The sequence below is a fragment of the Plectrocnemia conspersa genome, unplaced genomic scaffold (assembly GCF_051122295.1).
Source record: "Plectrocnemia conspersa isolate PC_06_02 unplaced genomic scaffold, ASM5112229v1 ptg000008l, whole genome shotgun sequence".
Classification (NCBI taxonomy): Eukaryota; Metazoa; Arthropoda; class Insecta; order Trichoptera; family Polycentropodidae; genus Plectrocnemia; species Plectrocnemia conspersa.
This window is the reverse complement of record NW_028277172.1, coordinates 15,822,542-15,848,150: the sequence shown is the minus strand read 5'-3', so window position 1 is coordinate 15,848,150 and position 25,609 is coordinate 15,822,542. Positions and strand designations below refer to the sequence as shown.

General features: G+C 29.3%; 2 protein-coding genes across 9 annotated transcripts; both read left to right on the top strand.

Moving 5' to 3' along the window:
* Window positions 1–207: 207 nt before the first annotated feature.
* tw (Protein O-mannosyl-transferase 2) lies at window positions 208–4,012 on the top strand. Its single transcript, XM_088190047.1, has 15 exons — window positions 208–389; window positions 463–546; window positions 607–691; window positions 759–863; window positions 931–1,039; window positions 1,111–1,199; window positions 1,268–1,456; window positions 1,519–1,625; window positions 1,685–1,877; window positions 1,941–2,141; window positions 2,664–2,904; window positions 2,972–3,120; window positions 3,197–3,353; window positions 3,433–3,573; window positions 3,649–4,012. Exons 1-15 carry the CDS (start codon window positions 352–354, stop codon window positions 3,864–3,866), a joined length of 2,106 nt encoding a protein of 701 aa, XP_088046173.1. The 5' UTR covers window positions 208–351; the 3' UTR covers window positions 3,867–4,012.
* Window positions 4,013–5,894: 1,882 nt separating this feature from the next.
* On the top strand, window positions 5,895–25,241 carry Taz (tafazzin, phospholipid-lysophospholipid transacylase). 8 transcript variants are annotated; one of them, XM_088190903.1, is made up of 8 exons: window positions 5,962–6,150; window positions 12,514–12,576; window positions 18,199–18,424; window positions 21,536–21,565; window positions 23,478–23,606; window positions 23,677–23,825; window positions 23,905–24,179; window positions 24,255–25,241. In XM_088190903.1, the coding sequence occupies exons 2-8, from the start codon at window positions 12,550–12,552 to the stop codon at window positions 24,391–24,393; spliced, it is 975 nt and encodes a 324-aa protein (XP_088047029.1). In that variant the 5' UTR covers window positions 5,962–6,150; window positions 12,514–12,549; the 3' UTR covers window positions 24,394–25,241. The 8 variants fall into 8 exon arrangements, with proteins under 8 accessions (XP_088047035.1, XP_088047029.1, XP_088047034.1 ...); XM_088190906.1 differs by having other exon boundaries at window positions 6,010–6,150; window positions 18,208–18,424; XM_088190905.1 differs by lacking the exon at window positions 5,962–6,150 and adding an exon at window positions 12,193–12,286.
* Window positions 25,242–25,609: the final 368 nt, after the last annotated feature.

Sequence of the window (25,609 nt, the reverse complement as noted above, 5' to 3'; positions counted from 1 at the left end):
AGTACCTATACATAAATATAGTTTTAAATTGTTTTCAAAAGCCAAATACTTTTTTTATAAATATGTATTTCATATACATATATCTAAAAAATACGAAACAGATTTTTCCTATATTTCAATTTAATATAATTTTATATATTATAAAAAGTCGTAATTGTAAGTAAAAATTATCAGTTTTAAGATAAATAATTTTTAATGGGCGAAAACATTGGCGTTAAAGCCAACAAGAATTTATGTACCGTTATGTTGGTGACACCTCACATCGAATGTGTACGAAATATAAAACTGTCAATATGAATTGAGAAACATGAAAAATCGTATCTGACCAAAGGACTGACATACAGCAATAAAATGACATCGTCAAAAGCAGCAAAGCCTTCTAATGACAAGTTTGTATCATCATATTGCCGTTTTACAGAGTTACACGTACACAAATTACTTTCTTTTTACCCATTCATTTAGTGTATGGTGGACAATTTTTGGATGCATTCTAATCGCTACGTTTGCGACCCGATTTTATAATGTCACACAACCGGATCACGTTTGGTACGTTTATTGATTGACATCGAAAAGAAAAATAACTATAATTTACATCTTATTTTAAAGCTGGGATGAGACTCACTTTGGAAAAATGGCTAGTTGGTACATTAATAGAACGTTCTTTTTTGACGTACATCCACCGCTAGGAAAAGTACGCATTTTTATTTAAGATGATATATTGTTATTTCTAATTTATTTAATAATGTATTTCAATACAGATGCTAATTGCATTCTCTGGTAAACTCACCGGTTATGATGGAATGTTTCCGTTTGAGAAGCCAGGCGATAAATACGAAGGTGCTCGATATGAAGGAATGAGAATTGTTAGTGTAATTAATAATTTAATATATTTTTTTAGCTACATTATACTTAAAATTTGTTTTATTACAGTTTTGTACGACATTAGGTGCTCTTATAATACCCATGACTTTTCTAACGTTATGGGAATTAACAGAATCGTTAAATTCTTCCACACTAGGAACATTATTCATACTTTGTGGTACGTTATTATAATATTACATATTAATCAATTTGGGTCATTTAATACCATTTTTATTATTTAATTTACAGATATTGGCTTGTTAACATTGAATAGATACATATTATTAGATCCGATTCTATTATTTTTCATGTGCGGATCAATATTAGGAATGTCTAAAGTATGATTTTTAATGTGTTATTAATTAATTCAAATTAAATATAATTGTTAAAAATAATTTATTTATAGGTAACGTCGTATTCAACGAAAAGGTGTTGCCCATTTTCGAAGAAATATATATTTTGGCAGCTCTTTCTCGGCGCTATGTTAGCTTGTACCATTTCGGTCAAATTTGCCGGACTATTTATTGTGCTATTGGGTGGCCTTAGAACTGTGGCTGATTTATGGGATCTATTAGGAGATCTATCAAAACCAGTGGTATGTATTAAATTATATAACTTAAATATTATAGAGCGTATATTTATTTTAAACTATTACAGATTGAAACGATCAAACACTTATTAGTCAGAGGTATTACATTAATTATATGGCCTATGCTGCTTTATATGTTCTTTTTCTGGATACATTTGACAGTGTTAAATAGAAGGTATTCAATTTTTATAAATATTTTTTTAACAGAATGATATAAATAATTTTATATTGCAGTGGTAGCGGCGATGGATTTTATTCATCCGGTTTTCAATCGCAACTCATTGGTAATTCTCTGCATAACGCCTCATTTCCGAGACATGTAGCTTACGGAGCTATAGTCACAATAAAGAATCATAAAACTGGCGGTGGATATCTTCATTCGCATCAACATCTTTATCCTGAAAACGTCGGCGCTAGACAACAACAGGTTATTAAATAAATAATATTGCTCTATTTATTTTTTAATATTACATAGGATTTATGATTTCAGATAACAACTTACACGCACAAAGACGAGAATAACAAATGGATTGTCAAGCCGTACAATAAAGAAAAAGTTGTAGAAGTATCTCTTTTACATCACGGCGATTTGATCAGATTGGAGCATAAAATGACCGGACGTAATTTGCATTCGCATCGTGAACCAGCACCGTTGACTAAGAAACATTTGCAAGTTACTGGTTATGGAGAGGTAATAATTGATTAAGTGAATCTTAAATCAATTTAAAGTAAAACAATTAGGACTAGTGCTTTAAACCTAGAAGTGTCTTGGCCTCCAGCAAAAGTTACTGGATTTTGACGAAACATACTAAGTTCTAATAAAAAAACGATAATATTGTATCATTGTACATGACTATAAGTTGTTTTTACGCTCTGCTCATAGCTCATCCCAATGCGTCATAATGTGTCGAAAACAAGAACTCCCTCATATATTGGTATTTTTTCAATCTTGAGAGAATATTTGGCCTCGGAGAAGTTCCATATTAAAAATTCTGTTTCAAGATTTCTACGCAACAAAGTGTTAAAATGACGCAAATTACTGATTGATTATCAAAGTGATATAATTTAATAAGAGAGTTAAAATATTGGCAGCAGTTTATTCGTAGTTTAAATTCTAATTGTATCTAAAATTGCCTGCATTAATTCTACATTATATAAATAATTAATTAATTTACACTGGTATGAAATGAAATAATCACATTAATGCATATAGAAAGGAATTGGTGATGCCAATGACGTCTGGAGAATACAAATGGTCGGAGGACGAGAAGGAGAGGAGTTGCTAACGGTCACATCGCGCTTTCGACTCGTACACTATTTACAATCATGTACGCTTACGTCTGCCGGTCGCCAGCTTCCGCGATGGGGATACGAGCAGCAAGAGGTATCTTGCAATCCAAATTTACGTGATAAAAATGCTATATGGAACGTTGAAGAGAACGAGTTTGACGGATGTGAGCCAAATCGATCTTAAAATTATATTCTTTAAATTTTATTATAATGTTAATGAAATTTTTTCAGTGCCAAAAGTAAATTTTAACGCATACGCTCCATCGTTTATCGAAAGGTTCTTTGAATCTCACGCAGTTATGTTCCAAGGCAACGCTGGATTAAAACCGAAAGAAGGAGAGATTACGTCTCAACCGTGGCAATGGCCCCTAAACTACAGAGTAATTAATCTATGAAATTTTGCGAATTAGTACTTGCTTATGCAAAAGTTTAATATTAATATTATTGTTATTTTAGGGACAATTTTTCTCAGGTAGTTCGCACAGAATTTATCTATTGGGCAATCCGATTGTTTGGTGGATAAACTTAGCTTTTCTTGCTATATTTCCAATTATATTCATCATTAATGCTGTACAACATCAAAGAGGATATTTTGATAATGCTGATAGTAAAAGTAATCAATATAACAATATAATACATACTAATTTTATTAGATTATAATTTAACTTTAATTTCAAACTTAATATTCACAGGCAGAAAAATGATGCTAATAAACGCTTCCATTTGGCTTAGTATAGGATGGTTATTACATTATGTTCCATTCTGGGCGATGGGGCGTGTGTTATATTTTCATCATTATTTTCCAGCGCTTGTATTCAGTTCTATGCTTACAGGTAATAATGATTTCAAGATCGTCAACTTTGTAAAGTATCTTTTTTACAAATTAACTTTATATTATTTTATTTCAGGTGTTCTAGTCGATTATCTCATTACTAGCATAAAGAGTTATGTAAGTAATGAACTGGGAAACTCATTCCAACATATCATACTCGGTACCGTGTTTTCGGTTACTGTGTACAGCTTTTATCTGTTTGCTCCTCTCGCTTACGGAATGGAAGGCCCGATGGCCGGCGAATCAAATTCTACTATGCATCATCTCAAATGGCTCGATTCATGGGAATTTTGATCAACTTACGAGATTATTATTTTTATAAGAAATAATTAATTATTGTCTATTTATGTATTTTTATATGACTGATTTACAAATTTTATACCTCATCTATAGTTATGACTTAATTTTATGTTTTTAAATATATTTAATATACATCTCTTTATATATGTTTTATTTGAATATTACATCAAACTCTTCTTCTATCAATTACATAAATATTCTCACTGATTACATACTTAAATGAAAACTTGTTTCTTATTATGCTTTGAAGAATATTTTATATTACATAAATATATTGCATTTATACTTGTTTTGTACAATAAAAAAGGAATTAATATTACATAATATGATAAAAAAGTTTCATGATAATTCACTATGGAATATAAGGTAAAAAAAAGATTTTGTTGTTTAGCAAATCTTTTGAACAGTTCAAGAATATTTTTATTTTTCAATTGAATGCAAGTTCAAATTTAGAAAAAACAGGTATCAAACCGGTTTCAATCGATTATAAGAATCGGTAAATGCAGTATAGGTTTGTGTTGTTAAAAGGTTTTGTTATAGAGAAAAATCCACAATTGTCAACTTTACAGGAAAAATAAGAATAGTTAGTTTACTGCATCTCACATTTTTTTCAACAAAATTTGCATTAAGTAGTTCAACTATCTTCACCTTATTTTATGATAAGTTCGCAAACAATGATGGAGTTACACATTCTCAACAACTTTTTTTTATTACTTTTTTTTTAAATATGAGATCTTTATAGCCTATCAGAATGGCAAAATCAAGGTGGAAATATTAGTTACATTTTTATCTTAAAGTTACTCATTAACTACTTACCCATAAAAGAAAATCCCTGCTACAATCAGCCTATCTAAAAAATGTCTATGACACTCAATTTGCTAGTTACGAAATGTACATTTGATGTCTGTTATTTTATCTTGTTTTTACTTATATGTGTATGAGTGTGTATGTGCGTATATGAATTTAAATGTATGCATACATATATATTTGTATTTATTTTAAAAATTGTAATATATTTTATACTATTGGCAATCGTGACGCATTGGATTTGCCTGTCAGGTCACGATGGTTATAATTTTAATAAATAAATAAATAATAAAATATTGCTGGCGGAAGTGATTCAGTATGGCCGTGTTGTGAGAATACACTTTTGGAGAGCTCAACGTTCCCAATCGTTTGAGTAAGCGTGATCCTAATGAGTTACATTGATGTAAATCTGTACCAATTTGGTATGTCAATTAGACATAGTCAATTAGACAACTTGAAAACAATCGATCAAACATGTTCAAGCCTGAAACTAACGTTTTAATAATTGAACACAAACACGGTGCACATCTGTCGTAAGAAAAGCATTAAACAATGGTAACGAATAGACAATTATAACCGTTTTCTATACGGCCATAACAAATATTTTATTTTGAAAATTCAGGCAGAAATGGTCCGTTTCATTCTTAACGTTCGCAGCATTTCACAAAACCGTAAAAAATGTATATATCGGGTAGAAATTCTACTATTTTAACAATAAAATGCAATATTTTAAAACTGGAATGGCGTTCCGTTTCCAAAGCCGAGGATTAGAGCTGACTTTCACTCTCAGATGAGATGATTACTGACCTCTGTGTTAAATTCTCATTTATAAGTAAATCTTAAAATAATATTTCACTCCGCATTTAATTTATTGAGTAACCCCAGTTAAATATAAAAGTTTTGTTAAATAACTATAAAAATTGTACTGGAAATAATTTCAGGGGGACGATTTTTGTGAGGATAAGTAAATAATTATTTTTCTCTATTGACAATATTTTGAATACAGATACGCTAAATTATATTTGAATCAAACAAGTTAATATATTTTTCATGTAGCAACCCCGGCGAACGATCAAAAAATGGCGGTCTAATTCGAATCGCATCGCATGACCAGTCGATATTATATCACAGATCACCGCCTCTCAACCCAACCTATCTTTGCTCTATTGAGCCGGTGTTGCATTAGAAAGCTGACGTAAGATTTACGCACTGCCGTTTCTTGAGTAATCGTCGTGAGAGAACTCGTTTAGAAATAAACGTACAAACACCATCTAAGTGCGCCAGTGGAGGTTTATCCGCCAACAGAAACGGCACCGCTTCGCTACGACCGATCGATCACACGCGAAAGTCGTATTATTATATCGGTAATCGATATGCCATTATTGTTCCCGATACGTCCGGCGTTGACTTCGATAATCGACGATAACGCGTGATCGTATTTGCTTATTGCACTTATTGCGTCGTTCTTTCGGTGAGTTTTTTATTTCAAAATACACTTAAAAAAGGCGCTATATTCATTTTTAGACTGGCTACATCCCTTTTTAGCATATTATATTACAAAACTCCTAGTTTGTTTTCTCAAATACTCAATTTAGCAGCAAAACTCATCAATTAAATGCAAAGCGGATTTATGAATTTGGAAAAAAACAAGTATATTTTTTGTTGATTACAATTACATATTTTTTACTTTTCTATATACTTTTTACGTCTTACTAAAAACAACCCAATCTAAATATAATAAAATAAGTTGTATAAGAAAACAACTGTATAAATTTTAAATGCTAACTAAATATGTAAATAATATTTTCATCAAAATAAAATGTGAATATACTAAACATGTATATTCTAATCTTCAAAGTACGTAAAGTAATAATTACACGATTGAAAACATCAAATACACGATAAATTGTCAGTTGCGATGCATTCGAATACTCATAGAAGAATCGACTAAATCTTTTCAATAAATTAGAATTTTTTACCAATGTAAGTATATATTCAGGGGTACGTACTAAATCATTTTTTCTTAGGGGTACGCGATCAAAATATTATGGAGACCGCTGCATTAGGTTGTTATGTTTTACTTTATAATTTTTAAGGTACGAATTTTCTTCGACTAACGCCTGTTATGTTGCAACATAACAGGCGTTAGCCTAATGCGTTACAACTGAGTTAGCACAATAAACCACTAATTAGTGACACACAAGTCTGTAAATCAGTATCATTTATTTTATTAATTATTAACTATGATTACAGCTTACAATCAATAAATGTCGCTATGCACGACCTAGATCAACATTATTTTTATTATTCATCACGATTTTCATCCGTGAGATCAGGAAAACTTAAGAATCCCTAATCTACGACGATGGATTAAAATTTAAATGTTAGAATAATCATAAATTCTTCCAGACAAGATAAAAATTTAAAAACACTAAGGTAAAGTAAAAATAAAGATAAAATTTAAAAACACTAAGGTAAGGTAAAAATTTAAAAACACAGATTATGTAACAAAAAATAACACTGCCCTGTGCACGGTTCTATTTTTAGACAATTTAAAAAACAAATTCGAAATAACAATATACAGTGCATATTCAATAATATGTTATTCCAACAAATATATCGACTACATAAATATAAGTAATATATTTTACGATACTATATTAAATAATAATATAGATGAATGTATTGGAGAAATATTATTGTTCGACAGTCGACCTATAAAGTCGATAAATGAAGTAGTATAAATATTCAAAGAACGACACTGATATTCGGATATTTATTTATTTTATTTGTAATTCGGCAAAAATAATAGTTTCTAAAAAAGAACCATAATGACTAATGAAGACTAATGACATACTTAATTCGTATTATTTGTTTATGGAGAAATTCAATCTCTACAATATTTTTACTTCCAGAAAAATTTTTTTTAACCTATTTTCGTTGTATTGCTTTCATTGGTCGTTCTATGCAATTCTGACTTTTATTTCACAGTGAAAGACTACAAATGAATCTATAATTTAATTGTAACGGCATACTTTTTACATTTGATACAGCTTCCGGATTTTATAATTAATTTGCAATCCTTTCTTTACTTCATATAATTGTACTTTCATTGACCTTATATGACAACCTTGTACCAGAAAAACTGTTAAGTGACAATTTTAAAGGCCAAGACTTCCAACGTGTTGTCAAGGACAAGAAAAAAATTATCGTTTCCAACGTTGAAGATGTATTTTTTTAGTACCATTTCTGTACCTATAAATTATTATATGGCGATTATATTATACATTGAGACGTAGAAACTGAACACGTCGATAAATAAAAAATAAATAAAAAATAAATAAACAAACCATAAATCTTTTATCGTGTCTGGAAGATTAGAATTTGTGATTAGTATAAAATTAATATTATCATTAGATTAGGTTTACGCCAATTAAGTTTTCCTAATCTTATTGATAAATATTTGAAACATTATCGACCTAGGTTGTTCATAGTGACATATACTGATTGAAAGCATTAATTATAGCTTATAAATAATTAAAAAATTGACATTGATTTACAGACACTGAATTCAGTCTAATATCTCACTACATATTTAGTAGTTGTTGATTGTGTTTACTTCGTTGCAGCGCAATGAGCTAACGCTTGTTTGCTTGCAGCGGAAGATTTACAATAAATAAATAAATATTAACCAAAAAGTCCCCAAAGGTAGTCAATTTTCAATAAATAAAATAGTGATTTATTTGTAGCGCAACCTTATTTAATAATTGTGCTAATGCTAAATTTTCCTTTAGGCATTGAGAAATTATCTATTTTTTGTATTATTCATACTGGCAACACTAATAATAAAGTAATTTATATTTATCGTAATATTATAAATTCAACGCGAAATATCAATTACAACCGACAGAACCGCCAACCTCAAGACATATACATATTGTAAATTAATACCTGCAAATAACAATACTTTTCAACTCTGATAAAAAATAAGGTATTTATTTAAACATATTTAATATAATCGTAACTAATGGATGTGTTTAAAAAAAATAACAGCATTTGTTTATAGTTTTGGATAAACTCCAACAATGGCTACATGTAAATATTATATAATTATTATTTATATAAATATTTTAACAGTGAAATTGAAAATGCAATAGGAACTGCATAGTGTCCATCTTACATAACGATTCATTATAACATTTTCCCATCCTTTTGTTTTCCTATCGTTTCTCATATCTGCAGTGAATTATGAAAACTGTTGCAACACCACATTCAGATCATTATGTTACACGTATAGAATGATCGCTCTTGTTTATTTTTTTATCTAACGTTAAAATAATTAATTAAGGAATGGGTGAAACTGTTTTTTGATAGCCAAATATTTTGTCGTAATCTATAAAATTATCTCCATAAGTATGTGTTATCTCCATAAGTAGGTACATGTACTTGAGTATTATATATAATTGTATATACTTGTCCAAAATATTCAAGTAGTATTTCAACATAGATCAGATCAATTTGAAGTTCTCTAACGTTAAACAAACACAATTACCGTATGTAACTGTTTACATTTAATTTAATTATTAATATAATCGTTATCTCACTCCAAAATCGATTCGAAAGTATACTTACTTTAAACAGAAAGTCATTCACATTTTTTAGAAAAAAACTTACTGATCTTGAATGTATAATAAAAAAACTAGTGACCTATTCAATTATGAACCATTCGCAACCATTGAGCCATCCGCCTATATTTCATCAAAACATCTGTTTAAATCTTTAACGAATCTTAAATGGACAGCACGCCAATTTCATAAACCAAAAATAGTCTGAGCCCAATAAAGATTTTGAGAAAGATTCCAATTTTTAAAAACGATGTCAAATAAATACAATTTAATTTTAGTTATCAATAGATTAGACATTAGACATAAAAGTCGTGTTAGAAAAGGTCCAAAGATGTGTCCCAAATATTTTTTTATAATTTCGTAATAATATATGCAATATTATACATGTATCACGTGTTAATTAACATATTTGTGGAAAATTAGTTAAATATTTTATATGAAGATTATGATCGCCGGCTATCAATAGCACATACTAATTTCATAGTCTATAAGTTTTGAGAAAACACCCAAAAAATACACTACGTAGCCTTTATGATTGTAATGTAGAATTAGGCCGAAGATCAAATTTTTAAATAAAGTGAAAGATCTGAGTTTGAGTCCCATATAAAGATATTGTATCTGAGAGATCGGAATTAGTAATTATTTTAATTATTTTTGCTATCGACCGTCATAGATTAGGTTTTCTAGCTCTGACTAGGTCGTGCATATATGATATTAAATATGATTTAATAAATATCCTAATTTAGAGTACATTTCTATTGTATATAAAAAATAATCTAAATATTGAAAAGCTAATTAATTATGTTTAAGGATATCAACAACTCGACCCATAAGCTAAATATATCTCAATAATTTGAGTTTGCGGTCCATGTTATTTTTTTTACTGCGCAGCTAAGATAATCTCAACACTTTTTTCAAATTTTTGCGCTGTGTGATTATGTACATATCCAATCTAAATGAAATTCTAGAACATGACACGTTCATGACATTATTCACAATTACCCACAATTGATTCAAGTTAAGATAAAAATATTAAAAATATACTCTGTGTACTGAAATTATTTGATATTTAATTTGGAATTATTATTATTTTATATATTATTGAATAGTTTTGAAATTGATCGTACAATTTGTGCAATAATGCACATATGTAGTATATATTTATATGCATGTGTCTCTTCTCGTCAAAGTACTGACTTATATACCTTTCAGAATTGGTGATAGTCCAACGACTTCAGTAATCGATTTAGGGTGGAATCAGACTTTTTCCTATTGTCTAATAAAGATTTTGTTAGATTGTTTCTGCGTAACGCTGGTAAAATGTAGCAACGTTATCGTTCTATGGAATGTGAATCTGGGATGCAAAGATACACACCGACACTTGTGCTTTGAAACTGTTAATGGATGCCACTTAATCGATATCTGCTCAGATATGCAATCGTTTGTTTCGCGTTTATAGAACATCAAATAAATTAATTAGTTTTATTAGAAAAGTTATTCCTCTAATTTCAATCAATTTCGTCGATTCGGGGAAGAGAGGTACTCGTTTTAGTTCGGTAGAGATATCTTATATGTTTCGTGCTTTGAAACTGTTAATGAATACCACTTAATATGTGTGTAAAAAGAAAAAACAAAACAAAATAGTTTTATGAGAACAAAGTTAAATGAGTTCTCTACTTCCAAACAGGGCCGGTCTAAGAATATTCAGCGCCCTGGACTCTAAAAAAACAAAGATCATTTAGGATTTTTTCATAAGTGCTAAAAAAGATGAAAAAAGGACATCACGGAAATTTTTGTTCAAAAACTATCTCGGAGGACAAAATTCTGATAGGGCTAAAAAAAGGTCGTCACGGATTTTTTTTATTTAAAAACCATCTCGAGGTTTTTGTTTGAAGAGAATAAATTGTTGCAGGAGCTAAAAAGAAAGGTCATTTAGAAAATTTTGTTAAAATACAATCTCCGAATTATTTTTCGAGAAATCGAGGAGATTTTGACACTGTATTAAATATAATCAAACGATGCCCTCATTCAGAGTAAATAGCGCCCCCATTTGGAGTAATTGTCGCCCCGGGCGACCACCTCTCGGACTGGCCCTGCTTCCGAATAATTTCATCGCCACGGTTACGGGTGGTCCCGAATTCCCTGGTCATAAAAATACTAGGTAGTAAATTTGTAAATATTAAAAGTCTATGTAACTTAACCCGTTCTTGCCTTTAAGTATGCAATTTACGGAGCAAAAATAAAAAAATGTTAAATAAAATAAGGTATTAATTTCTGAATAAAAATAACGATTCGCCTTAAAATTTCAAATCATTACCCAGCGACCACCAAAATATAAAAACTTACATTCTTAAAAGTTACTACGCGGCTGTTATGTAACACATAGATACTCATTTGACCGCAGAAAATGATTTTTTGCTTTTTAAACTACTGTTTAACTTATAAAAGCCACGAGTCTACGTGGCCGCGCAGTGCAATTATTTTTAAACGGTTTACAAAAATATTTAACAAAAATAAAGAGTTTCGTGTGACGATTTCCATTTCTTCTTTATACCTGTATTTTTCAACTTCCGGTCGGATGTCATTTACATTGTACGTTACAGCGCATTCCTTTTCGACAGTATTACATTTTAATTAGTGAAAATAATTTATCCAGTTTCACCCTAAATTTTAGAAAGACAAATTAATTTATTCAGTGCTGCCAACTATCCGGTGCGCGTTTCCTTATCCCTTGAAGGCCATTAGGTCGAGAGCACTAGCGTCTATGGAAATGAACCGGTTAACCTTGTTTACTCGGGTACATTCGATATCAGCTCTGCATACTAACGTCATAATGACATAAAACAAGACATTTCTTTTCCTATTTTTTAATAGTACCTCCTTGACGTAAAACGATAGGAAAAGTGAGTCGCGAGCCGACGCTACACGCCTTCGGGTGTCGCAACGGTTAACTCGAAAACGTTTCGGAACCTTCGCCATTGCGTAAGGAAGTCATTCGAAATTGCATAATATATATGTACTACGACGCATATCGACCCGATATGAGCATTATTTCGATCATGGCGCCATTTTATATTTTAACACTACTATTTCAAAATAGAATTCGGTCACGATTTCACGCAATCTGCGCGCGGATGGCAATCACCGAATTTTCAAAATTGATAAATAGTGTCCAATGGTGCGCTAAGCGTGTCGCTTGTGTTTTTCAGGGTCGCAGGGCAGCCACCTGAAAAAAATTGGGGAGGATGACCAGCGAGCACTGCTTACTGAATGTGAGTATATTTTCATTGACAACTAATGAAATGTGCATTGCTATAAGATATATAAATTAACGTGTTAATGTGTGATGATTTAAATATCTTAGAAAGTGCAAGTGCTTAATGTTATATATATTATACAACCCACGTGAAAACTGGTTTAATTGCGTGATGTTCCAGTTATAAACATAATAAATAGAGTGAAACGTTCTATATATTGTACATAATTAGGAATATTTCATGTTTTAAAAACACCGTTTAAACTAATTTATTCACATGATCAGCAGATCTATAAATTGTCACAATGAAAGATAATGCGCAGTAGCGCAGGAAACGTTTATTTATATAAGTTGGATAATTAATCATACAGAATATACTACGCATCCAAGATTAAATAATTTCATCTTGAAACAAAGCGACACAAAAATATGTAAAATACAACGTGTATATAACGGGTTATAAAAAAGTGGAATTTATTTATTTATTTTAGTTCTATATGTCAAGGTTGCTTCAAATATTGCCATTTTTTAATCAGTGTTATTCTATAATAAAATTCGCTAACAATGAAATTCCTTTTAAGATAATTAAATTAAATATTAACGCTCGCATGTACATCTGCTGATGTTAATATAAATGTAAAATAAAAAATATTTAGAAACATCGAATAGGCTCAAGAAATTATCTTTTTGTAATCTTTCAATATATTGGTATTGCGAGATATCGATAAAAATCTTCAAGCAATGATTTGTTCAATTCGTGATTAATTCTTGTGTATTTTTTTACATATTAATATTATTAACATTGCAATGCTTTATGTGATGAAAGTAAAATTGTTATTGATTTACCGTTTCGTCATTTTTAATGCAATATTATACAACCCACATTGCAAAATTATATATCTACTGTTTACTGTATAATGAATGGGACAACGTGTATAATCTATACCCTAAACAATTCATAAGAAAAAATAATTTTATGATTAAATAAATTACACATGCGAAAATATAACTTAGATTACTTCCCACTAAGAATAATAATGCATTCACTTTGTTTTCTAAGGGACTTATACGATAACAAATAATAATAATTTGCAATCACCTTGTTTTTTTTAATAAGCTTGAATGAATACATAATTCACCGATTAATTTAATCACAGCTCATTGTTTGTTGTTGTTCGTTGTTATATTTATTCATTCCTTACTGTGCACATTCGTCTTGAATCGTTTTCGCCAATAATGTCTGTAAATAAGGTTTGAACAAATCATATGTTTTTAAATTTAAAATTTATATTATATTTATTTTTTAAATAAAAATTTTCATTAATCATTATGACGATTAGCTATATTTTATCATTTATCCGTTCTATATTATGTTTTTAATAATAATGCATAATTATAGGTTCATTTTGCCTATCTTATATCTACTCTATCCTTATAATAATCAATGAAGCCACCAATTTAACGTTATTATTTTATGAATCCTATGATTTCGAAGAGGGTCTTCGATGAAACTAGACACCTCTCAGCTTCCATTTATCGCAAAAGGTATAAAATATTCTAATTAAACTCTCGATATCTCTAGTTTTTAGGTTTATTGCTTAACTTAAAGACATGGCACAAATTATTTGTTATCGATATGAGCTGGCTGCGACTCAGGTGAAGGTCGATATTTTCAGAGCTCTAACTGACCGTATGGTAATGCTCCCTATACCAATGTAGACTCTCATATTTATTACATTATGTTAATTAAATACAAGGACACGTCATATGAATTTCTCGAGAAAAATGTAAAATGATAATGTTTCATTTCTCGAGAATTTTCATGAATCGTTTTTTATTAAAAATTAAACTTAAACGAATATTTTGTGATGGTTTATAACCGATACAATTTTAAGAACAGATAATTATTAACAGCTGCATTTAGAGCAGGTAGTTAAAAAGGGTCAAACATTTTCAATAACCATCCCAAAAGCATTGTTTGACAATATAAGTTTTATGGCCGATTCTAGGAATAACGATTAGTAAATATTTAGTTTTACTTCTTCGAACATTTGCCGGTCAATACAAAAATAGAATGTTAGGATCAATGACTTAAGAATAATTATATTATTAATCTTTATCAAAGATTTGTTCATCGGCTATATGAAACAAAAGTCAACGATAAGTATTGTTACGTCGATTATATTTCATGACATAGAATAGAAACTTTTTATTTTAAAATACAAACCTTCGATCAAAATGTAATTAACTACTTGATGTAATAATTACCCATTGATAAATAACTTTAGAGGTTTAGTATACTGAATGGTGTGATTTATTTAGCCAGCTAGATGCCTGAAGATATGTTTGATATATAATTTATTGTACAATAAAGTATCAGGTGTCAGAATCAAGTGGCTGTCTCGAATAAGAATGAGCCGAAAAGCCTCGAAGTTGTGAAAATCAATTCTTCCTGGTATCTGGTTTCTTATGGTTAGCTAGGTCTAGTTGGTGAGTCTTGAAGTCTTGCCTGTGTTTGGACGAAGCTTGTGCGAATGGAAAAGAAGGTCAATTTATATCCAATAGCATTATTGTTTAGCTACAACTGCATACCTACATACCTTGGTGAAAGTATAACTTCCAGGTGGCCACTTGTAGGAGACCATCTGATCCAATAATGACAAATGACACATACAACAATGCAATTCAATCCGATAATATGATTTTTTATGTTCTACGAATTTATATTAATTGACGGGTTTCATAAGTTTACTTAGCGATTGTGAGCAATTTCTTGAGTGTAGCTCAATTACGATTTCACTCGTGTTTTGTTTGGCCAAACCTTTGTTGCTCTAGCTTCTATTCCACACAGGCCTAAAAACAAATATACTGAGAAAGATCAAACACGGCGATATCAAAAAACGAATCTGAAACGCTGAATTATTTTAATAATATTAATACCACTCCCCTTAAAAAGCCAACTTTTGATTATTTTAATAGCTCCAGTGCTTTCGAAAGATTGTGATTTGTTTGTAATAGTTTTTACATTTTATTAAATAAAATATTCTTAAAGTAATGTCTTCTTGAACCAGACCGTACACTATAGGTAACAGGTTTAAAGCTTTCAGAATACACCGGAGTGACATCCGAGAAACTCTAACCCGTCCAGACTGCCTTGGAGTGATGTGCTCTGATCTTCTGCAACACTCTCCTTTACACAATGAACTGTGCTTTTATTTCTAACCAAACGCTGAACCCTGTTTCTCAAAACAACCAAACAATTTAAAGATATTTTTTTTAAATCTATTAGAAAAAAATTTCCGCAACGGAGTTTTTTCTGGATTTATTTTACGTAGCAGAAACTTATTGACCTTACTACTATGGTTTGACATCAATGCTCGATATAAGCCACTATATTTTTTTGAATTTTGGTGAAACCATTTCAGCTGAGGGCTTTTTTAAGAAATCAAATAAAGTTAGGCTATTAAATATTGCCTCACCAACCATACTCACCACACATCTCGCTACGTTAGCAATACAGCATTACGACCATTTATTTATTTTATTAATTTATTTAGCCAATTGTTTATATACAAAATAAATATAATCAAAACAAACATGTAAAATATGATGTAACATAAACAGAATATAAAAAATACTTTAATATTAAAATTGATTTTCCAATGCACGAATGTGTTTCTTTATCCAATTAAGAAAACCCGCTACATTATTATTTTTGCGGATTGTCCCAGGAATATTATTACAGTACCTCGCTAGCCGTACTCGTTTCCTTATACCTAACTATCCTTAAATTGTCTATATTTATAATATTAAATCTATGTACATCTATATTTCAAATTAAATCCTTTTTATATTTTTATTGCCAACATATTATTTTCTAATTTAGATATAGATATTAAAAAATTCATCTTCAATATTTCTTGAATATCCAACCATTCCAATCTTTCAATCGTACAACTAGTAAATCTATTTTTATTTAAAACTACTCTCATTGCCTTATTTTCTATTTCTTGCAATATCGTCTTATCTAATTTATTAGACATATATGTATGTATAATATTGTTGCACAATAATACTATTGTGGATATTTTTTGTATTTAAACATGTTTTCTAATAATTGTTAACATATTTCTCATCCTAGATAATATACCGATTTTTCTACTATTTTTTTTTTACTATATAATTACAATGTTCTTCGAAATTAATTTTTTTATCTACAATTACTCCTAAATATTTTATATTATCAATTATTTCTATAATATCTATAACTATTTTTATATTATTATCTAACATATCTTTATAATAAGTGAACATACAATTAATTTATGTACATTATTTTTAAACCGTATTTATATTATACTTAATTTATTATTTAAATTATCTACAACTTCTTAAACATTATCACCTATGCAATAAATTAAGACAAACATGTATTTTACATTTTTCTATATTATCAATTATATCACTAATATATATTATAAATAACAATCGTCCTAATTTGGACCCCGTGGTACACCGTGAGATATTATTTTCTCTTTATCAATAAGCATCATTTGTTTTAACTTTTTTCTATTCTTAAATAATTAACAAACCATCTAAAAACTATTTCACTTATTCCTATAATCTCTACTATTAACATTATACTTGTATCTATTATTTCGAAAGCTCTCTTGAAATCCAAAAAAAACTGCTTCAATGATTTTGTTCGTATCTTTGGCCAACAACTAATCATTTATCACTTATTGTAATGCAGTCTCAGTATATTATTTTCTCTGAAATAATAAAATCCTTTAATTATTTGATTACTACATCTTCCATCATCGTTACCATACAAGATTATAACTCAATCTTATAACTATTTTTTTTAAAGGTATAGGTATATTAGTAGTAATCTTCAAAATATCATATAATTATCCTTCGGAGAGTGCTTTATTCACTAAATAATGTAATTTAGTTCCTAGTATTCTCCCATGTTTCTTTAATTATATTTACATCCAATTCATCAGTACTGATTCCTTATTTTAATATTCAAATTATGATGTGAATTGATTCTAAATTATTTTTTATTAATTTTACATTCAATGTTTCAATATTGTATTGTACTAATTTATTGAACTGAGATACTGAGAACTGAGAACCTATTTATTTATTTTTTCAAGTGTAATGTCTTCAATGACCAAGCTGCATAATCCATAATTATACCCTACTGAAATAATTAATCGGAAAAAATATTTTGATAATAAAGTTTATTATTATCTAAAAAAATATTGGTCGTAACAATTAACTAAATTGATTTAAAATAAATTAATTTCTGCTGTTATGGTTAAAATTATGTTTTACACTCGCTATGAGTATTTTATCACCTTTATTATCAAGTATTATTTATCACCAATGAACATCCGGTTATCCTGCACGTGTCATTACAAATTTCTTTAACTCAATTTTAATCAATAAAAAATGTATTATTCGTACTAATCCTGAGTTTATCTTTAATATTTTAATTAATCGACTTTACAGGCCCACCGGTAGAGCCGATTATTATTTTTTATATAAATTGATTATAAATGCTCGTTAAAAATCGCGCTATTTCCAAGCATGTAGTTATTTAAATTTAAAAATTAAATTGTAACTGAAGCAGTTTTTTCAGCGTTTCGGCCAAAAATGGAGCTCGCATGGCAGCCAGTCGGCAGCTGTCAGCGTTGACAGTCGCCGCGTCGTAGTCGGGGATGTTGTGCGGCCGGGGTCGACGATGGGGCCCGACGTGAGGTGGGTGCTGCCGAAGCTGCGGCGGCCCACAATGCTGTGGGGCGCCGCCAGCTCATTCACCATCGCCGTCGTCGGCCTCTTCGCCAAAGTTCTCGCAGGTAAGACCGACTACTAATTATGTAACATAACCTCAATCGCCCCTTCGAGCCCTTTGTTCAAAATCGCATCTTCTATCGAGACGTTTGTTATATATTCCGATTTAACTCTATTGTTAATAAATTACAATTGCAAAAGTGCTTCCTATCAATAATAGACCGTTAAAACAACAACAACAAAAATAGTTAAAATATTTGTTCTATTTCGCTAAGTAAGTACAACACTAAATTAAAAAAATAGTATGTACAGTCATCCCTCAAAGCTACGTCGAAGGTGGTTCAACAGCAGGGCCGGCCCTAGATTATTTAGCGCCCCAGGCAAAAACTAAATTTGCGCCCCCCCCCCCACCCTAATAATACTTTAATAACTCATTACATGAGCGCAAAAATATAATTCAAATTAAAGTAATTTAATATTACATATATTTGACACCATACTCTTTTTTGCGATTGTGGATATTTAAGAATTTGTAGTTTTATTTTCGTCGCGATTTTTTACGCGTAAAATAATGTAAAGAGTACACAGTAGTGTATACAAAAAATATCAGATTATATTCTTTAACAATATTGTTTGATAATCTTAAGTGAATATTGCGCCTTTATTTGGTATCACGGCGCCCCCCAAGATCTAGCGCCCCAGGCGATCGCCTGTACTGCCTGCCCCTTGGGCCGGCCCTGTTCAACAGCTGGTGTGTTTTTTCTTATAAAAAATAATTTTAACAGGTGATCGCCTAGCAGTTACTACTCGATCTTCATATAAATCGCACTTTCAGTCCATCCTGAATTTTTAAATATTTATTTGATATTAAACAACAAAAAGATCAATGTAATTTTTCAATTTCAATCTTGCGTGGGAGATCATAATTAGTGATTATTTTAATTATAATTCTGATTGATCACCACAGATTAGGTTTTCCTAGTTTTTATAATCTCACTGATGATTAATTAAAATCGAATTAAGTGAGTATATGGTATCAAAAAGACTGTAATAAATAACTAAATTTAACCGATAGAGAGTATCACATATGTATTTTTTAAAAATCGCAATGTTGTGCAACTCTTACTAACTAAAAAAAATGATTTTAATCAATTAAAATTGAGCCTATAATATTATGAGAAAATACTTGTCATTCAGTGATCAAAAAATTTGTATACTAAATTAATTAAAATATATAACCTTTTAAAAAAACTATTTTGTAGCATTTTTTTATAATCTACATACACCATAAAAATATTTTTGTATTTTGAATAGCCATTAACGCATAAGTGCGTCAACGGCCTGTAATGTGCTAATCAACAAGTTTTCAAATGTACTAACGAGGTTCTTTCGCAATTGCTTGGAGCATCAACGCCAATTTGTTGTTTAGGATTCGCAATACTCAAAGTCTTGATCCACTGCTGTTTCTTCTGTTTATAAATGATATAAACACAGCAATTGTACCCTCGGACTTTTATTATATGCTGGAGATTTTAAATTATTCAAATTTATCAGAGCGATTACTGATGATGCTTTGAATTCATTATTGTTGATATAGGCTTTGGTAAATCATTTACCATTCTGCGAAATTTCCCAATTATTATTCTAATATCTACGAACTATCTTGGCATTTTGTTATAACTTAAATTACAAACGACGAATATGTGAGTCAACAGCTCCTAACGAACATATCAAAAATGTTAAGGTTTGAGATTCAAAATTTGAGGAGCATTTCGGATTATATGATATAAATTGTATAATGTGGAATACAGCTACAAGAAAAATTTCTAAGATATTTCAATTTGAAGGAATATGAGTATTTCCTTTCGAAAATCTTAGTTATTCTTAGTAACCCGAATATGACCACTGAACTTCCATATATTTGTATTTAAACATTTGTTCTATATTGACTGAACACTAGTTCTCTTCCCTAAAACACTCATCTCTCACTAGAAAAAGACAAAACCTTTTATATACAATGTCAAAAATTCATCACTTGAAAAATTCTGAGAACAGTTATAGTTTTCAGCCTTGTAGATGAAGTAGTAGCGGAACTGCTTTTTAAGACAGTCTTAGTAACCTATGCATCAGTATTGGTTTTTGATATTATTAGATGATTCGCATTGCTCTTGAATAAATAGATCAGAAGTAAGTTTAAAAAACAACAATAAAACTGATTTTCTTATTTAAAATACATAAAAAAAACTCCCAAGTACGAAACGACGTAAATTCGGGGATGACTGTACTATTTTATTTATAATTTCCTAATAAATGAACTATTGTTAAGCATTAAATTGACATTTTTAATCTCAGTTATTCCAATATGTTATATAAGATGTATTTTTTATATCAGCTTGCAAGTACTGTCGCAACACAAAATTAATATATTTTTATGAAAAGCGATTTAAAATTAGACCAACATTTTATGCCGTGTTAAAGACTTTTAATATTGAATTGCAACTCTTATTTCCACCCTTTATAAATATCTTCAATGAAATTAAATGGATTTGTAGTATTTTGGATTATTCAAAAATATTTTAAACTTCAATCATAAATTTTAGAAATCATATTAAAAACTCTTTCGTTGCATAATAAAAATATGCCTTACTTTTTGTCCACTATATTCTATTTTTTCTCTTATAGTATTTATTCAGAAGCAATAAAATATAATCTGTTGTCTGGAGTCTTTGATTTACATTATTTAAAAAAAATGTTCAACTTTAGAGTTAATAAGAATACAAACCAATTCAAAATCCCATTTAAAAATACAATTGTCACAAAATGTTACAGGAAAGCGTATAAATTTGTATTTAACGTTATAACTTCCAATTGGTTTATCTAATATTCTTAATAGTGACTTCTTCTGAATTGACGATATTTAAAATATATTGTAGATAATCAAATGATTCATCAAATTAGATACTAAATACACTTGATTCTTTACAAACGATATTCTATTATTATCTTCCGTATTATCAACATTATCATTTTTGCATCTTCGTTTAATATACTGTGTCATGACACATATTATATTTTAAAACTGATAACAAAAAAGAGAACAATGTGTACATGTATATAAATATTTTAAGATCATTATTAATATATTATATTATATTATTATTAACATTCACACACAGGATGCACATCTACCAAACCAGGCGCATTCGGTATGAAATTTTAACAGAAAAATCACACTTTGCACATTCACTGTATTAATTTGCTATGTTTTACCGACTCGGTTAAATTGTAGATGGATAGTAAGTAGAAAAAATTGATTTACCTTCGCTTGATTGTTAACAAAAGCGGAAATATTCGTATCATTAGCACATTATACACCATTAACTCGTTTAGCATATCATCAATTTATATATTGGCTATAGACAAAATTACGTACACTTCTCATTGTATCGAAAAACACAATTGGGTCATTGATGGGTATAGATGACCCATAAATCTATCTAATTTCAATTTATTCATTGCTTATACAGTCATTTTTGTCGCTGTAGAGTAACGTAAGAAAAATATGTAGTGTTAGACAATAAAAAGTTAATATGATAATTTTAAACAGGACGACAAGCTAAATTTTACAAGTGCTAACCGTTAAACCAATAATAAATTTCAATTGTGCTATTGCCAATTGTAACATGTCGCAAAAATAACTGTATAATCATAGCAATTTATCATTCATTATGTACAGTAACTCTCCAATCCTTTAAGATAGTATAACAGTAAAATTATTCGTATTTTAAAAATATATTAACTTATCTAGTTACGTACATAATAATAAACTTAAATTACTGGGTTTTTACTGTATATATAATATATAAAACACATTATTTGTAATCCACCATTCATATTAAAATAAAATTTAAATCATATATATCACAATTAAGTATAAATTTAATATTATTATGTCTAGCAATACTTACTAAATAAAATTTCTTTGTTGTTTATTTTAACATGATGCTTATTGTATTTTTTGAGTATATGCTCATTGTATTTAATATACTTATATTATTAGATTGCAGCATAATTCTTGTCACTTTAAATAATTATGTGAGTACAAAGTCAACTGTATGTATCAGTGCCGTAACTGGATTTTCACATGCTTAATTTATTTAACAAATAATAAAATAGAAATGACGTAACAATTATTTATGAATAGTTTTTGTGTACACGACACACATACAAGATTATTCACATCTATAAAAATCATCATAATTATTATGTTTATTTTTTTGGATTGACGATCTATGAAATCTTTTCGTTGTAATGCTTTTTTGATATACTTTTATTCAACACATCTGATATAGCTTCAAATAGAGTCAAAATATTAATTTTTAAAATACACGATATTATCAAATATATTTTTTAATACTGACATTTTAGAACCCCCTTTATTACATCTGCCTAGTTACGACACTGACTGCAACATTTGATAATACTCCAACTTGCTGCTTTTTATTAGTTTAGCAAATAATTAAAAAATGCTACTATAATATTGGGTACACTTTAGATACTATTTGTTACACACAGAATGTGTCAGAGGAATCAGAGAATGTCTTAACCCTTTGACCGCAAATGGCTTCTATAGATGTCATCGAGAAAATCACCAGTATGCATTGGGCACTTAAAAGTGTCATATACCTTTGAGCCTTGTGACATGATTATTTTATATAATTTAAGCCTGAAAATCACTTATTTATTGAAATATAATATTTAAAGAATTTATTGCATAAATAGGTACCCCCATATATTATCAAAATGCAAAAATTCCAGCCGTGGACAAAGGGTTAATTTTATAACATATTTTGTTATTTTTTTTAAAATCCTCTGCCACATCCCGTACTTGATATTGTGTTATTATTCAAAAATAGTACATATATTTTCCTTTTACTCTTAAGCTATGCCCTTTTGTTTTATTGTACAGAAGTTTCATAACATATTCTATAATATTAAAGTCCATTAAAAAAATATATGGAATATCATAGTATCGATGTACTTTTATACAATAAAAAAAGCATGTTTCATACAAAAAAAAAATTAAAACTACTCACCCTATGTGTTATATTTATATAGAATGGCTTAACAAGGCTACCATTTATAATAAAAGATATATCACTGATGCACTGGATTATCGCCCTGCCCATGTGCCTTTAATTACAATATCAAACCATTATTCTTGCTTCGATGATCCAGGATTATGGGGTAAGATCTTAATACTTCTTAAAATATTACAACCATACTGATCCTCATTTTTCTTTTATATTTTTTTAAGGAAATCTTCCCATTAGACATATATGTTCAAAGAGACGCTTACGGTGGTCTCTGGCAGCTCACGACATATGCTTCACCAACATAGCCCATTCTATATTCTTCATGCTTGGAAAATGCATACCGGTCATCAGAGGAAAAGGAGTGTATCAGGTTGTGGTTGCTTAAATTGTGTTCTTGTGCTAATTTAATATACGGTCAATCTTATGGTATGTTAACATTATTGTCGTAGCCTGCTGTAGACTTTTGTTTGGAAAAGCTAAAAGAAGGCTCATGGGTTCATATATTCCCCGAGGGAAAGGTGAACATGACCAAAGATAACCTGCGGCTGAAATGGGGAGTCGGAAGACTTGTCTATGAATCTCCTGTGACGCCCATAATAATACCAATTTGGCACGAAGGAATGGATGATATCCTACCGAACATCGAACCGTACATGTTCAGGTTTAGGAAGAATCTGACCATCAACTATGGCGAACCGATTGACGTTAAAAATATTGTTGATAAGTAAGTGATGATACTATAAAGTAAATCTCTAAAATCTATTTATCTTTATTTATCATAATCTCATTTTCTTTTCAGACTTAGAAGTGATAATGCTAGTCCCGAAGAAGCTAGAAAAGTCATCACCGATCACCTTCAACACAAATTGTATCAGCTAAAAGAGAATACTTTAGGAATGATCAACAAAACATCAAACGGCTATAAGAAAGAGTTATAATGTTACCAAAATTGTATCGACAATTTCTTTAGATATTTTGACGTACGACTGAACTAATGTTAATATCAATGTTAAACTAGTATTTAAATTCACTGTATCTATAAAAAATATGTGTATACAGTTTTTTTAGTTTATTTGTTTTACTTTTTATGTTCTAAAAGACATTTCTTCACCTGATTTTGCTCAACTTATTTTTATCATGCTATTTGCAACACATTATTCACACGTGTCCTCAATTAACACATATTATATTAAAAATGATATTATAAATTGCATTTGAACAAATTGCTATTTGTATGTATATCTACACTATTTACTTCATGTAAATATTATTTTTATACTCTGTACAAATGTTTCACACAAACTTCCTTATTATATAAATGTATGTCTAAAGTTATTTTTTTACATTTTATATCCCCATATTTAACTAGTATTTTACTTATATCCATAAACCTTATACCTGATAATCAAGGTATTATACATATACCAGTTAAATTAGTAGTATAATTAAATTAAAATTGTTATTGATGTAAAACCATTAATTTTAGTTAATTATTTAAAGTGCCATTTCAAATTAATGTATAATAAATATTATTGTGAAACGTCCAGTCTGTGAAACTTTTAGAGGCTTGTATATACAAAAAATATAAATATATAGCTTTGTACATTATATATATAATACATATAATAATCTTAGGTTATGTTATAATATAAATAAAAAATGTACTGTCCTTTAAATTGTTTTTTATAGTCAAATTCGTTCAAAACCAAATTTATATTTGAAATCAAAGAAAGTGTGAAAATAATTGTTTTGTTTGTTATTGTGTATAAAATATAATGTATTATTATGTTTTTATTTTATTTGAAAAAATCCTTACTACCATTACATAATTATATTTCATACATAACGGACGTGATGCAAAAAGTCGTCATTAAATTTTAAAGGGAGGGACGAATTTTGTCATTTCTAATATTATATCATTGCAAGAGCCAGTGCGTAACTGTTCTGTGACAAATTTTATAGTCATTCGCTGTGTTCTATTTATTTTATGATGGGTAAGTTTAACATTTTAATTTTACAAATATAACTGCAAATAGCGGAAGTTATTTTATTAGTCCCAATAGTACCCCTGGCAATTAAACTAGGAAATGAGATGGAGCTTTTGCAAACAGAAATTATGTTACTTAATTTGCTGCGATGCAATATAATTTTTTG

What these genes read in the sequence shown, in the direction of transcription:
- tw (XM_088190047.1), top strand. Translation starts at nt 352, where the DNA reads ATGACATCGTCAAAAGCAGCAAAGCCTTCTAATGACAA. An exon ending in AAGTTACTGGTTATGGAGAG is followed by an intron (nt 2,142 to 2,663) that starts GTAATAATTGAT and finishes TAATGCATATAG; the next exon opens with AAAGGAATTGGTGATGCCAA. An exon ending in AATGGCCCCTAAACTACAGA is followed by an intron (nt 3,121 to 3,196) that starts GTAATTAATCTA and finishes TTGTTATTTTAG; the next exon opens with GGACAATTTTTCTCAGGTAG.
- Taz (XM_088190903.1), top strand. Translation starts at nt 12,550, where the DNA reads ATGACCAGCGAGCACTGCTTACTGAAT. An exon ending in GCGAGCACTGCTTACTGAAT is followed by an intron (nt 12,577 to 18,198) that starts GTGAGTATATTT and finishes TAACTGAAGCAG; the next exon opens with TTTTTTCAGCGTTTCGGCCA. An exon ending in CTTCGCCAAAGTTCTCGCAG is followed by an intron (nt 18,425 to 21,535) that starts GTAAGACCGACT and finishes ATTCACACACAG; the next exon opens with GATGCACATCTACCAAACCA.